The sequence below is a fragment of the Rhea pennata genome, chromosome 1 (genome assembly GCF_028389875.1).
Source record: "Rhea pennata isolate bPtePen1 chromosome 1, bPtePen1.pri, whole genome shotgun sequence".
Classification (NCBI taxonomy): domain Eukaryota; kingdom Metazoa; phylum Chordata; class Aves; order Rheiformes; family Rheidae; genus Rhea; species Rhea pennata.
Genome location: NC_084663.1, coordinates 204,621,189 through 204,637,166, shown reverse-complemented (window position 1 = coordinate 204,637,166; position 15,978 = coordinate 204,621,189). Strand labels below are relative to the sequence as shown.

At 44.5% G+C, this 15,978-nt stretch overlaps 1 protein-coding gene across 6 annotated transcripts in view; it reads left to right on the top strand.

The window, feature by feature from the left end:
• AMOTL1 (angiomotin like 1) overlaps positions 1–15,667 on the top strand; it is a 73,099-nt gene extending 57,432 nt beyond the window's left edge. For 5 of the 6 annotated variants that reach the window (XM_062567320.1, XM_062567325.1, XM_062567324.1 and 2 more), the window contains 6 exons: positions 3,057–3,206; positions 6,795–6,985; positions 9,239–9,364; positions 10,873–11,099; positions 11,431–11,697; positions 12,270–15,667. In XM_062567320.1, coding sequence (XP_062423304.1) covers positions 3,057–3,206; positions 6,795–6,985; positions 9,239–9,364; positions 10,873–11,099; positions 11,431–11,697; positions 12,270–12,373 — 1,065 coding nt within the window. In that variant the 3' untranslated portion in view covers positions 12,374–15,667. The remainder of the gene's footprint in view (positions 1–3,056; positions 3,207–6,794; positions 6,986–9,238; positions 9,365–10,872; positions 11,100–11,430; positions 11,698–12,269) is intronic. The other variant, XM_062567322.1, reaches the window with a different exon arrangement.
• Positions 15,668–15,978: the final 311 nt, after the last annotated feature.

Here is a 15,978-nt window from a genome sequence, read left to right as displayed (position 1 = left end):
AGGAGTTATGTATGCAGTGCAGGTATTTTATCATAAGACCCAATGGTCTCTGTGCAGACTTATTTACTTGATCAAGAGCAGGATTGGACTGGCCCCTTATAGCCTTAGCTCTTCTTCATCTTTATTTTCTTAATCTCTGGGACAGGAGCAGCATTTGGGCAAGTTTGCTGATCCTGTGAATATGAGAATTGTTTCATTAAATGCTTCTTGCTCTAGCAGATCACAATTTGGAAACCGAACAAGAAGTAATTTGCTAAAATTGCATAAGAGAGTGCCAGATTAGGCATTAGGGTAAAAGTTTTCTGGCAGTAAAAGAAAATAAGCAGTGAAGTAGTTTGCTGGGGGAGGCTGTGGAATCCTTATCCCAGAGGGTTTTACAAACAGATTATATAGACATCTTCCAAGTATTAGGTAGGTTGATTGTACCTTGCAGCTGGAAGATGGACTAGTCCCTTCCAGCTGTGTTTTCTTTGAATCTATGTATCTGTGAGGAAGTATATTTAGATTCATTTATTTTTGAATGTAGTCTTGCTTCCTCACATACAGGTACTGAACTGACAAGCCCATTAATTTCAATTATAACATTTGGTACTTTGATTTTTAAATGTATATGGATAATTTTTTTTAACAAATCTATAAGCAGGATAAAAATGCCAGCTTTGACTCAAGAACCTCCCTATGAATTTATGAATGTGAATAGGAACTGTATTTTTGCATATTTTGAACAAAATTGTTTACTTAGTCAAGGAATGTGTACACATTGCTTCACTCCCACAAGTCGAGGTGCACTCATGCATAAGTATGTAAGGCCAGGGGTTTAAATTGCTATAGCAAAGCTGAATTCTGGCTTGCATGGAATGCACAGCCTCCCCGACAGCCTGCAGGCCCCCATGGGAGCGGACAAGGTCTGCTGCTGAGGAGTGAGCCTAGGAGCCTCCTTGCAAAACATAGTCACTAGGAAGCCTTAGCTGTGTCTGTCCTGCAGAGCTCCTGAGGAATGTGATCTTCTTGCTACTGCTAGAGACTAATGTGAATTATAATTTCATTAATTTTTATTCAAGTTCCCAGGAGCATGACAGGTTAAGGAGGTTATGCTGCATTCTGTTGGTCCTGGCTGTTGAGACGTATTTAGGACAAACTTTGTTTTGCTGTGTGCTGCAAACAAGTCTGTATTTCATTTCTCTTGTGGCACAGATGAATTTAGAATGGCAGAAGAAGAATTTCAAGGGAAGCAATTTTGTTATCATTGTAATGAGTGGGTGAATCTGGCATCATACAAGGAAAACTTCTGCTTTTAACACCAGAGTCTTAGGCTAAACGGAGGACTCTCGTGAAGAGGAGGCTGCTTACATTGTCGCACTACAGCCAGTGAGGAACTAGAGCCAGGTTTTATTAGCTCTACATACCTAGAAAAGAGGCTGCAAATTTTGCAGTACCTTTCCTAGGTCCTCAGAAATATTTAGGGGCCACCTATATCTGAACCTACATTGCTGTTACTTTTGATAGCTATTTAAGTACTTAAATAAGAGGTAGGCACCAGAATATCTTTTTAGGTCTGGTTTAGCCAACTCATAATACCTATGCAGGCCTCTCTTATTTGTCAAGTAGTTCAGTAACTTTTATGGGAGTTAATGTGTTTTACTGTCTTCTATTTTGCTTCTGAAAGGTTCCAGGTCTTAAAAATGTGCACGAGTAAATGAGGAACAGGAGAATAGAAGCCCTAAAAAGGAAGTATCTTAGTGGTCATGGAAAAGTCCTTGAACACCTCCACTAACCTCTCTGCCTTAGGTGGAGGTCTGAATGGAGCTTGGCAAAATGTTGTGATCCAGCATTCAAACTGATTAACCCTCCCTTTCTGAGGCAGAGGTTTAAGTCAAGAGTCAGTTTGGCCTTTAGGGGTCTGCAGCTTTGATTTCTGTGCACTGATACTTTCTTTACTACAGGGCAGGTGTATTTATAAAGGTGCCTAGTTCTGTCCTGACTGCACGGCTGGCCCTGGAGCCAGTCCTGTGAGGTGCTCGGAGCTGCAGGTTGGCTCCAAGAAGCAAGCCCCTTCTTCACGCCAGTTTTTGGCTGGGGGCCGGTTCTCAGAGCAGGCTTTGACAGCCATCTCAGTGCCCAGCACATGTGACTCTAAGCGTGTCCAGCATCAGCAGCCTCTATGCAGGCCATAAAGCATGTTAGCTCCTGCCAGGAGCCCGTATCACTTTACCTTGCTGTTTGTCAATTAGCACTCTGTTAGCATGGTAGGAGGGCAGAAGAATAAATGCTGTATAATAGCAGCCAAGCACCCTCAATGCCTGCAGTCCACTTGCAAAGTCCTTTTAGGGTATGCTACTTGAGCAATCTTTGGCCATAAAATGTCATATTGCAAAATCCTTGTGTGTAATGTTTGGCCCTTAAACAATCCCAGTATATACATAAAGAGGTATGGCTTTAGCTGACAGCAAACGTACACATCTGCATGGGTGGACAACAAGGAAGCAAGGAAGCACACCTAGCACCTAGCACTGCCCCATTCACCCCCTGCAGGTATCTTCTTTCTTCTGAGGTTTCTTTCTCCAGCAGGAGACACTGTGTCGAGCAGATATGCAGTATTTTATAAAGGAAACTCTATTTAGCTGCTAACAACATGCAGTGTACCACAAGTCGATAATGCCTACCAGGATTCCTTTTTGCTGAGGTCAGTCACTTGTGTTTGCCGAAAGCATATTCACCACCATGACGGCTCTTGTTAAGAAAGTGCCAAGTAGTTCTTTAGACAGTTAATCCCCAGGGTGTTACAGATCTCTGTCTACTTTCTCTCTGAATGTGGCAGAGCTGCCACAGCTGGTTCCTGCCATGCCCTTTCCCTACTGCGTCCAAGCGTCCTCTAGCACTTGTCCTTCACCGTTGCAATTTTGGCTTAAGTGAAAGGTGAAAGCCATGCTAACACCTATCTCTGCATGCCAGCAGCACGTGGTTCTTCTCTGCACTGGGTGATATGGGGGTGGAGGCTTGCACCCCGTTGGACCAGCTTATGTTGCTTCTTTGCTGACCCTGTGTGTTGTCCCCAGCTCCGCAAGAAGCAGGCCTACGTGGAGAAGGTGGAGAAGTTGCAGCAGGCCCTGACACAGCTGCAGGCAGCCTGCGAGAAGAGGGAGCAGATGGAGCGCCGGCTGCGCACGCGGCTCGAGCGGGAGCTGGATTCGCTGAGGATGCAGCAGGTGAGGATCAGGCCGGGGGCCCCCAGCATGCTCAGCCACCAGGTCCAACCTAGGGTCTGTTTCTAAAACGGGACGGTTGTTTTCAGCTGTATCAGGGTCACCTTGCTTTAGAGTTCAGGTTGCTGGGATTTTCAAGTAATCATTTCCTCAGCAAAACCCTTTTAATTACTGGTTTTTAAATGACAGCTTGCAAGGATTATTCATTACTGGCACAGTGCCACTGATGGATGCTGCCTGACTCTTCCCAGTTCCTAGGGTCGTGGCAGTGGTTGGGACTCCATTCCCAAAGGCCAAGGAGAGCCTTTCCCAACTCCATCACTGGAGGAGTGATTCCCTGCATTCTCTCCAGAAATTGCATATTGTACAGCATCAGCTCAGTATTGCAGGAGAAAAGGAAAGCTACGGTACACATGAGAAGGAGATTTAGCCCATAATTTTCAATTGGTCTTTTATTGAAAAGGCAAGGTCTGCTGAAATCTGATGAGGTGGAAACAAGGCAGTACTCATGTGATGTACTTGGTTCACAGAAACCTTTGCCCATGATCAGTCTGGAGACAAATGGGGCTGTCATCCTCAGAGAAGAAATTATTTAAATCTGAATCCAGTCCAGAATTGGCTAGAAGAATAGGTATTCATTTCTGTCTGTGTCCCCTTGATTTTTTCGCAACCCTGTGTCCTCAGAGGTGTATTTTTATGCTTTCACATTTCCCATCCCTAAGACTTGAAGTCAAGTCATATGTTAAAAAAAAAAAAAAAAAAAAAAAACACGAGGAGGTTGTAGAGAGGATCCCAGTCCGCAGCCAGCACTGAGTGCTGAACACATGGAACTGGCTCCAGAGGTGAGCAAACAGATGCACTATATTAAACCACCACTTGGGGAAAAACCAACAACATAAGCAGTCTGATGCTGTTATAGCTCTTGAAGAGCTCACTCATATCTCAGTCAAGAAATGCATCTGCTACAATAACCTTTCCTTATTTATGAGCCACTAGTGATGAACAAAATAGCTGTTTTACAGAATTTGTGTTGGCAAAAAGCAGAGGATCTGATCCTGCCAGCAGGATGCATCTGAGAAATAACTACTGGCATCATCAAAGAATTACAAAATCACAGAGGTAGAGGGGACCTGAAGACATCACTTTCTCCGTCCTGCAGCCCCAGGGCAAGGTCAGCTCATCCTAGCACCGCTCCTGACAGACGTTTGCCTGTCAGTGTGGCAGTTGTACAGGTCTGGACTGTCTCCTGCTGTGCGTCGCTGTCACTGCTGTTATTTGGAAAGCCTTTAGGTCTAAACTGCTCTTACAGTAGTTTAAGTGCAGCGAGGACTTCATTCTTATCCAGTCCACCATGGGCTTAGAGGACAGGCTATTTCTATTTCCTTCCAGTAGTTGTTCTCAGTTGTCCTTCAGCCTTCTCTTGTCTAATCAAAAAAAAAAAAGAAAAAAGAAAAAAATACAGAATGAAACAAAACCATGAAGTGGGGATATAACATGCTAACACTGATGTCAGTGAGTGAATATTCAAGAAAAATACAGTTAAATTAAATGAAGGTAAAAATAGAACTAAAAAAGGTTTTGTTTTCTGGATTGCAATATAGGGTCAAACTGATACATTGAGTAACTTGGATGGACTGTCGCATGGACTCCCTGTCTTGGGAGTTCAGAGTATGTCTGCTTATTTTGCCAGAAAATTCCTTTGTAACTTACAGATTGCTTCATTTTTTTGGAACTGTAATTAGCAACTGCGTTTTAGATTGCTGCAGTTCCCAAGTGCCTGTACCGGTTTTATTTAGGAAGAGTTAAGAAGAAAAATACTTTGACTTCATGTCTCACCTATCTGCTTTGAGAGGAGAGTGTTTTGGGTATTTTTTTAGAATTATACTTTATATACTGTTACTATACTTTCTATTTTATAAGTGGTCTTTAGATTTTAGAAGAGCCAGTAAAACACAACTCTGAGATGAAATGTTACTGTAAAATGAACCAACTTTTTTTACTTCAGAAATGTCTTCCTTGAGTTATCAGTCGTATCTTCTGAAATATTGTGTTACAGCAGAGAAAAAGATTTTTTTTTTCCAATGGGTTGGTTTTTCCAATGGTTCCAATTGGTGGCCGCAGCCACCAATAGAGATGCAGCACACAAGGAAACAGCAGGCTGGGCTCTCCTGCGGCTCACGTGCTGTGCACAGAATTATGATCAAGTTTCAAAGGACCATCTGCACTGCCACTGATGTGTGAGCTAGGAAGAAGAAAAATATCCTCTTGACTTACATATTTCAGGTTGAATGTGCAGGGCAGGCAGATGATCTGATTAGGAATTAAGAAGACAGGCACCCATGATGTCCCAGGACATTGTTTTACAGAGCAGCTTTCCAAATGTTATCTTCTTGCAGGGATTTGACAGTATTTGAAGTGCAGCTGATGTTTTTGCAGGAATGGAGCCACAGCAGTTGCTCCGAAGGTCTATTCCATATTGGAATATTCCAGAAGATATTTTCCAAACACATCAGTACCACCACCAAAGACTGAAATCCTTTCCTGATATCTCTATTTTTTGTAACCAGAAGATGAGCATCTAGAAGGAGGAGCTAGAAATGTGCTTTAGAGCATGGAAGTGGCTTCTACAGCCGTAATTCCAGTGTGCTGATGCTGCGTCAGTGATGGCCCTTGTCAGCAGACATTTGTGGTGTAGCACAGCAGAAAAACATGTGCTTCTGAGACATGGTTTCCTCTTTAACACAGTATAGTGCTCCACAGAGTGTATTTCTCATGATAAAGTCTACTTCTCAGTGGTATTTTGGCAGCTGCTGCTTAAATTAGCATTCTCCATTGGGCTATAGCTGGGTTATGTCACTTTTTCCTGCTTTCTTATATAAATCCTCTGGTAATAGCTACCTGTCTGCAAGGAGCACTGCTCAGCCATCCTGGAAGTGGACAAAGTCCCATGAAGAAGGATATCTCAGCTTGAGGTATCCCACAAAATCTGTACTTGTGAGCAGCCAGCCCCATACTTCTGTCTGCAGGCTCTCATGTCTCAAGAAGTGTGTGCTGGCTATTGCAGGCCTCTAGAAAAGCAAGCGCTCTGGCCTCCTGCAGCATGCTAACACCAGGTCCCAGCCCAGGGTTTCTCTTCTGCTCCTTGCTGGATGCACAGCCCTCCTCTGACCAAATCATCTTGCCTTGCTGGGGTAGACAGTTAGTCTGGCCTTTCCTTACCCAGGACATAAAGCCTGGCAGATCTGTCCAGTACTGGAAATTTTTGACAACACAGCCCTTACTTAGAAATGTTGCTGTATCCATTTATAGCATCGGCCTCTTTTTGAAGCAATGGTCTAGATGTCACGGTGCTGCCGAGTTGCTGGGAACCACAAACCAAGAGCCATTTTATATCTCCGTGGTCATAGCTTTCAGCTCATTGATTCAGAAATTCACTCCCGCACAAGGAGCCCTGTTTAAGCTCTGCACCCTGGGCTGAGGCAGCAACAGGGGATGTCTTTGTGTGCTCCATAGAAGACATGGAAAAAAAAAAGGCTGACAGCTCTTGCAATTGGCAGTGGGTGAATATCTGTCACTGTTTCCATCCTCCAGAGGCAAGGCAGCTACCAGACAGCCAGCCTCCTGGAGCACAATGCGCCGGCCCTGATGGAGCTAGTGCGGGAGAAGGAGGAAAGGATTCTGGCACTGGAAGCGGACATGACCAAGTGGGAGCAGAAGTATCTGGAGGAGAGTACGATCAGGCACTTTGCCATGAGTGCTGCCGCCACAGCTGCAACCAAGAGGTAAGATGTTGTTATTATAGGCAGGCAGCTATATTTGCAGTGGAATAAGCACAAGGGAATAGTAAGGAATAGATATTTTCTTAAGGCTGGATTTTGCTTACCTTCTCCTGCTGAGTAGGTCCACCAGGGTTAATGCACCACTCAGTGGTGAAATGCCATCAAGATGCAATATTCAGCTAACACAGGATTTGCCCTCCTGACCTAGGTCCAAAAGTTTAGCAAGCCTAAGCATCAGACTCCAGCAGTGACCTCCACAGCAAATTCTGAACATGCCAGTCCACTTAGCACAGATAAGGTAATTCCTCTCCACAGCATTAAGGGAACAAAGAGAAACTTCTGTCAGTATACAGCTGGATTTGACCCAGCTTGCTATATAGCCCCAGAGCTGTACTGTTCCCAGAAAATGCTCTAACTTTACTGGGGGCATGGCTTTTCAAGGCATGGTCTGCCTGCAAGTCCCACTGACTGCAGCTAAGCTCAAGATGGAAGATCTGAAACCTTTCTTTGCCACTGGTAATGCAAGTATTTGTCACTGCCAATGGTTAGGAGCCAGAATCTTAAATACCACTTAAAAAGGAGATCTTCTTTTTTAAAAAAATCCCCCATATATGGATTTTGCTTTATACAACAGTAAAATAAAGCAAAACCAAAACTAAACTGTGACTTGAGAACTATAGTATCACTTTTACTGTTGGGGGGCTTTTAGTATTCTTATGTTTTTCTTCAAATAAATTTTACATGGAAATTTTTTTTCTTAGAGCTTTGTGAAGTCAAACATGACAGTGTTATTTTGTTACATGAGGGCCAAGAAGTAAAACTAACTTCAAACACAGCATGGCAGAAAAGTAGACAGGTAGCAACAGTATTTAAAAACGAAGGAGACTGAGAACTCTTCTAATTGTCTTTCAGTTCTCATGTTTGGTGTTTCTCTCAAAATACTGGTATGTTTTGTGAAGTGGTTGGGGGCAACTTGTTTGAAGAGTCCTTCAGCTTTGCTAGATGTTTTGATTGCACAGGAAAACTGAAAAAGTGACTCATGTGAACTCCAAAGACTAACAAAATTAAACCAAAATTGCACTTGTTTATTAGAAATATGAGTCTGAAACAGCCTCTCCTAGTCCCTGCTCCTTAGCTGTGGCAGAGAATTGCACTGAGATCTTTTCTGTAATGTGTTTGTTTAACCTATTTTTAAAAACCTGCAATGATTGAAATTTCATGGTCTCAGTAAGTCCCCTGTTTCAGTGCTTCATTAAGCTTCAAATTGAAAGAGTTCTCCTAATGTCTAAACTAAACCTATTTGCTGCAAATTAGATCAATTTATTCATGTCCTTACCAGGTGTACATGATGAACAACAGATCGTTGTCAATGTTACAACAACCTTTGGAATACTAGAAGACACATTTCCCCTATTGTGTTTTCTCTGACCTGAACTTACTTATTTCTTTAAGCCATTCCTCATATGTTGTATTCTAAGCCTCTTCCCATTCCTATTGCTTTTGTCTAGATTGTCTCCAATTTGTCTGCTTCAAAGTGTGGTGCCCAAAAGCAGACAAGGTATTCCAGCTATGCTTTCTAGCCATGAGAAGCATGGGAAAATTAACCTCTTTCCCCAGTTTCTTAGAAACCAAATCTCCTGAATGCATCCTAAAGTGAGATTTACCTTTTTAAATGTGGTTGAGCATATGGTTCAGTATGATCCTTTTCTTTTGTGCTGCAGTCTAGACAGCAATTCCTATGTTTGTTTTCACCTTCCTAAGTGTACTACTTTGTACTTAGTTTTTAAATTCCCTTATGTTGATTCAAGACCATTTCCCCAGTCGCTGAATGCTCTTTGATTTCCAGCCCTGTCCTCCAGGATGCTTTTTATCCTGCCCATGGTGTCACCCACAGTTTTTACTGTGCTATCTGTTCCATCATCCAAGTTGTTAATGAAATTAATGACTGAGCCTAGGCCAAGAGTAGACTGCAGCAAGACAGCCTCACACCAAATACCCATCTGAGTTGACAGTAAAGAGTTTGTTCTTTGAATGCAAGCTTGAGGGGTTTTTGCAGTCACTGTCGCACTTGCAAAAGCTGGCTTCATGGTTTAGGAGCCTTCCTCCTCATTGTGGACAGCTTCAGAGTGCTGCCAGGCCCTGTTTTGACACCTGGAGCATTAATAAACTGGCGCATGCTCCTGCCAGGCCATGTTTTTGGGAGGGGAGCAGGCTGGGGCTGACGATGCCTTGCCTTGCCTTGCCTTGCCTTGCCAGGGATGCCTCGGCCCTGACGCACTCGCGGAGCGGCAGCTACAGCGAGGGCGCGCTGGAGGCTCGCCTCTGGCAGGAAGAGGAGGAGGTCGTGCAAGCTCACCGCCGCTGCCAGGACATGGAGTACACGTACGATGCCGCTGCTAAGTGCCTGCCCGCCCCGGGACGCGGGCTGGGGGGTCGCGTCACGGCGTTCGCGCGGCCGTAGCCAGGGGCGCTTTGAGGTGCGGTGGGATGCCCAGCGTTTCGTTTGCCCTTCACGCGCTAGGAGTATGCTCGGGAAGGGTGGGCTTAGCTTCACTCCGACTTAGTTTTGCTCTTCAGTATTGAAACATAGCAATGAAATAATCGCTGTCCCTTAAAAAACTTCCTCCTCGCCTTGCAGTTAAATCTTTATGCCAAAAGTGACTTTCTTAAAAACAGACGGTGTTCTCCTAGTAAAAGTAGGTTGATATATGAGGAAGCTTAGTGCTTGTTTAATCTCAGTGAAAATCCCCTGCTAGAAGCAAGGGTGTCTAGTCATAAAAGCTGAAATTTTAATCCCACTGCTACACAATCAGCAACATGAGCATTGACGTTTGTGCCACACTCTACTCATTAGCTGGCTGCCTGTTTATTTCTCCTTCCAGATGGACTAATATCTGAGTCGTGCAAAGTTTGCAATGGCATTTCAGGACAAACCTGCTAAATATAGCACCAGAAGCCACTAAAAAAGATGCATTTATAAGCATTTACAAGCAGTAGAAAATGTAAACTAAACTTTTACAGACTCAGGCAATTAGAGAGAAAAATGTTCATTTGCACAAATATTTCTCCATTTTCAGCGCACAAACTGACATGTGGCCATGTAGATAAATGTGTGCTAGACCTGGCCAGCGTTTTTAACCCAGACTTTTTTTTGGTGGAAGGTGGTCTTTTGATGAGTAAAAATCTATATTCCTCTTAGGTTTTTACTGAAAAACTAGTTAAAATCAGTTCTTCAGTTTTGACTTTCTTACAAAAAAAAAAGAGATTATTTTATAAAATGGTGTATTTGTTGTTTGCAGAAGATAAAAGTGATGGCTTTTACTGGGTTTGTTGTCCGACTTCTGATGGAATGACAGACTTTTGCCATTGGCTTTATTAAAGATAGATTAGGATCTTGTGTTTTGTTGCAAATTAGACATCTGATTATGAAAACTAAATCCAAAATTAATTTACTATCTCCCTTATATGTATATACTTTACAGACATGGCATTTTAGTTTCAATTGCAGCACAAAACGCTGCTGCATTTGCCTGTGTATTGCGTATCAGTTAATTGCTCGGTTAATTCAGATAACATGTATTTAGGCAAACCCCTCCCAATGAAAAGCCTGCCAAAATGAGGAGTTCTAGCTTTGGCCCCGAAGTGTTACGGGGGCGAAGGGCTGGCTCGCCGTGTTTCAGTGACACTAGCGGTCCCCCAGCAGTCTCACGGCCCGGTTCAGGGGGTGCAGTTGTCCCTCGAGGGAGATGGCAGGAGCCACCTTGTCGGGCTCAGCGCAGCCCGGAGCGGCGGGACGGAGCGGGGACTGGTCCCAGTGCGGCACGCTGGCGGCTGGGCCGCCGCCTGCAAGTTTGCGCGTTTCCGTAAGCGGAGCTGTCGTCCTTTGGCAGAATAAAGAATCTGCACGCGAAGATAATTGAGAAGGACGCCATGATCAAGGTGCTTCAGCAGCGGTCGCGGAAGGATCTGGGGAAAAGCGACGGCGCGAGCCTGCGGCCGGCCCGCTCGGTCCCATCCATCGCCGCTGCTGCGGGTGCCCATTCGCGCCAGACCTCGCTCAGCAGCAACCACGTAGCGGAGGAGAAGAAGGAGGAGAAGATCTGGAAGGGGAGCATCGGTGAGTTGGGGCTTACGCTTTGGCTCATCCGGGGCACATCGCCCGGTCCCTGCAGGTCTGCAGGAGCAACCTCCGCCTGCTCTTGCGGTCAAGGATGAGCCTTTTTTTTTCCTGTGGTCAAGGATGGTCCTTTTGGACCTGAATTGGCGCTACCTGACCAAGCCGTGGCTGTGGCCATCGCAGGAAGCCGCCATCGGGGGTCAGGGCCAGGGCCGGGCGCGGGGTGGGCTCCGCCGCGACGGGGACGGGCGCCCGTGACCCGCAGCTCATCCTTCGGACACGGCACGGAGCTGCACGGGCCGAGCCGCTGACCGCCGCCGCCTGCTTGCAGGGCTGCTGCTGGGGAAGGAACCCGCCGAGGGCCCCGCGCCGGCCCCTCCGCCGCCCTCCCTGTCGTGTGCGCCGGCCCCCGGCCCGGTGCCGGCCTCCCACGCCAAGACGGGCAGCAGAGACAGCAGCACGCAGACCGACAAGAGTGCCGAGCTCTTCTGGCCCGCCACCGCCTCCTTCCCCGGCCGAGGCCGCCCGGGCACCGCCGCCGCCGCCACGCACAGCCCGGCCCCGCGGCCCCCCGTGGTCCGGACCGCCGGCGACAGAGGTGAGCTGGCCCTGGGCTGCCCGGGCCCCGCGTGCGGCCTCTCATGTAGCGTAATTAACACCTGGTTAAGGTATCCGTAAATTGTAAGCGACCATATGCTTGCTCTTAGCCTGCCCCCGTGGCAGAGTAGAATATTTTGGATGAATCCACATACCTGGTTGTGTGTGTACTGCCTTCACGTTAAGCTCCTACATTTTGTAATTGAAGCAGAGAGTTACCATGGATCAACCAATGCATAATAACTTGATAATCTATGTAAATCTTTTGCCATCTCCTGTCCATTTCCCATTAGGGGCAAAACTAAAGAGTATCTCTTAAATACACATTCCTGTGACTGACCTTATGTTCCGGGTACACTGACTAACCTGCTGTCATTGGCAACGTTATTTCATTGTGCAGGGAATTCAGGATTACTTTTCCTTGGCCTCCTGATCAAGCATGGCCTTCGGTACTTAGGATGTATGGTTAAGGCATCTCTCTCTCTCTCCCCCTGCCATTGATTTATATTTACCTTGAACAATTCGCTGTTGAATTTGAAGGTAAAGACTTACTTCCTCTTCTTCTTGTTCCAGACAGCTGCAGTCATGGGAAGCCACCTGACAACAAGGGCAGAGTGAGCAGTTTGCTCCAGAAGCCTGAATTCCCTGACACGGACATGATGGAAGTCCTCATCTGAGCAAAGGATGGTGTTTTGTCTGGGGGTTTGTATGCATACATTCAGGTCCAAGGAGGCCATTGGTGTGCCAACCTTAAAAACTAACTGAGAGAGTCTGAAGAAAGGTGGAGAAAGTTTGTGCCTGAAAAGAAGTTCGAGTCTGGTGTGCTGTGACTTTGGACCAGGCGAGACGGAAAGACAGCTGAAAATGAAAGATGAAATGAATGTCTGGGATTTTCTAAGAAGAAAGGAGCATTGAAAACAGAGTGTGGCTTGGGAAGGTGATTGTCAAGGAAAAAAAGAAACTGCATTTTCTCATGTAAAGAGAAGGCAGCTAAGTTTTAGAGTGTGTGCACAGTGGGGCTCTATTTTACTGCCTAGCTATAACCAAGACAAGGAGAGAAATCCTGGCTCTTGTGAGGCCAGTGGAAGTTTATGAATAACCCAGGAGAAATTTACATCTTCCTTAGAATTGGTTCATTTCTCAAATGTATTCACTGCTTGATTTTAGTGAATAATTGGTCTGTAGATGTACACAGCAGGTTCTTGTAAGTATTTGTGGCATGGTGTGGTTTTCCTGGGACACACAAGTTAGGTATCTCTTTCCTGGCTGGACAAGTGTAACTCTTGGAGCTGGATTTGCAGTGCAAATATTCTTGTCGTGCAAACTGAGAGATTGCTAAGACTTCTGTTTTGGTAAGAGCAGTTGTTTGCTGGAATTCCCCTGGAAGAGGAATGTAAAAGGGGGTGGGAGCCTGCTGAAGCAATCCCTTTTGTAATGTTAGGAAGGTTTCAGGAAGGAAAGTCAGGGGAGGATCCAGTCAGCTCCAGTGAACCAATGTGCGCGCAGAATTAGTCAAGTGGGAAGTGGCACAGGTGGAGCTAGAGCTTTTTATATATACAGATGTGCTAGTGGAGGGCAGAGGGGCTCAGTAGTGTCAAGCAGCATGGTGTCCTGCAGCGCCCTCATGGGAGCACAGGTCCCGCAGGAGAGCGTCAGTGCATTCTACAGGTCTCCCCAAACATCTTCTGATCTCAGTCATTCAAATGCTATCAGCAGGGCTGCACAGGTTTCAACAAGTGTGAATCTAAGCATGAAACTGTGGAGAGAATTTAGCCCAAGGTAACTAAAACTGTGTGGAGGCAATTAAAGTAGAGAGATGTGAGGAAGGCAGTAATCACTGATGGCTTTGAAATTATTTCAGTGGAATTAAGCTTGGCTTATATGTGAGATCAGAAGATGCCTTACTGTGCAGTAGTTCATAACAATGGAAGAATCAGAGTGTTTGTGGTAAGAATTTGGAATTTTCCTTATTTTTGGAACCTGCAGTCAAATCCTACCTTCCTTGAGCATACAGACCCTCCATTCAGGTTAATTTGGGACTGGGTATTTAAGGTGTGTAGGATCAGACTGTGAAGGATTTAACTGCACAACAGTGCATGAGCATCATCTACTTTCTGTGCTGAGCTGCAGTCTTTTTTTTTTTTTCACTTTGTTTTCTTCCAAGATGGAACATTTCTCATTTTCAGCCAAGTCACTGATTTCTGTGAGATGTGGCAGTAGCTAGGACAGCCAACTCACCAGCAGTGTTAATTGTAGCATATAATTTGCTTTGTGTATTGCAAATGCTGATGGGGAAATTTTCCTCTTTAAGATATTTCTATATTGTTTTTTTCTCTTCCCAAATCTTCTAGTTCACCGTATTGACATTAGGAAGAACTTGGCTTTGGGAAAGGGATGACGGGATTTTATGTGAAGCTGCCAAAAATGGCAAAGTGATGGATGCTGTCGTATCAGAAGTAGTTGTGTGCTCAGGACTGGGCCAAGGTCATGCCTTCCTGTAGGTATCTAAATGGAGCTCTTGATTGTGAAAACAGCAGGCACTTTAAACTCCACTTTCATGGAAAACTAAAGTCTTTGCAGTCTCAAAGCCTGTAGGTGCCAGAACCCAGCCCTGTGCTCAAAACTGCATGGCTAGACACCTTGCTTCTTTTTTCCTTTTTTAAACAAATTGCTACATTAAATCTATGCACTTATTTTTTGTGTGTACATAGAATTAGGCATATGTGGTGTCACCCTCTTTGTGATTTTTGCACTTGTCGAAAGAAGCAGTGGTAGGTCAGTTGTTAGTCAACAGAGAATTGTGTGTTTTGAGTATTAGCAGCTTTGCATTGCAAAACCAAATGTGTAAACCCGTTGAAGATGTTATGCAGCTTAATATATGCCTTGTAAAATAATTTTATTTTTTCTCTAAAGTTAATTTAAATGTTCTAAGTGTTTGCATAAAACCCAGGGCCTCCATGTGGCAGTGGCTGGCTGCAGCCTGTAGTATCCTGACATTGCAGCACTGACCCACCTCAATTACCCTTCATCAAAGTGAACAAGCACTGTAGGATCATCATCTTTACTGGTAGCAGGGCAAGAGTAAGTAAAATGATAATGATAACTATTTCACTTCATTCGTCTTCTCCGTGAAATAAGGATACACAGCTGCTTGGAAGTCCCTAAGCATGTTATTACTGGCTGTATTATTTCCTTTGATGAAACTATTTAATATCTTCTGTACAGACAGACAGCAAGGCATCCCACAGAAATAGTATCTGATTAAGTGTGCATGATGTTGCTTTCAGTTAGTTCTCTCTCTTAGTGGTACAGCTTTGCTTCTTGAAGTCAGCTAGAACGCAACACTCCTCTTTCTTGTGTGAACGATGATCCCTCCAGTTTCCGGTATCCAAAGGTGTGTTTACAATTGATGCTGCCCCAGATTTGTGTCCAAATATGGGAAACTGTTTATTATGGAGTTACAATGTAGGCAAATCTCATTCGCTCTTGAGTTCACAGCTGAAATAAACATAAAGGTTCATTCTTCTTACTTGTGTTGAACTCAAGATATTTTAATTTTTCTGCCAAGAGAGAAGGACCAGTGAGACTTCCCTCTGAAATCAAAGCACTAGCAGAATTTACGTGGTGTACTACTGCCATAAAACAGTTCACCTCTGTCAGTAAAGCAATGCACTATTCTTTCCAGCTATTTGGATTTTACTGTGTTTTGTGAAAATGTGTTGTAGCCATTCCAGGTGACATTGGTAACTAGTTGTAAAATACTGTCATCTTTTACTATTGCTGGTTGTATAGAAAGGTTGATGTACAGTGTTGTACAGCTGGAGGGTTATTTGTACATAGGTGGGAAAATGAAGAACGTATGTGTTACCCACAGCAAATATTGATATTGTTGGTCAGCCAAAGATTTCTTATTCTTTGCTGTTTAAACTTGTGCCTTAATATTGTATATAATAAATGTATAAAAATATTTATTTTCTCGCTTTTCCAGTGTGAAATATATTCAGTCTCTGAGAAGAGAGGATTTTTCAAATCTAAGCTTTGCATACAAGTTACTAAGAATAGGAAGTAATACTTCAGTGACTTTAAGGTTGCATCTCCTCTGCTTTTCATAACTTTTACTGAGAGACCCCACAATAGTTGCCATCCGTAAGTATATATGAGCACAAGATCGATAGGTCTGCAAAGTGCAGTATTAAACCAAGAGCTTTGCCAAGCAAGAAGAATGAAGTCTCAGTGAGATCATCTTGAGCTGAAAGAAATAAGGGCAGAAAGTCAACAAGGT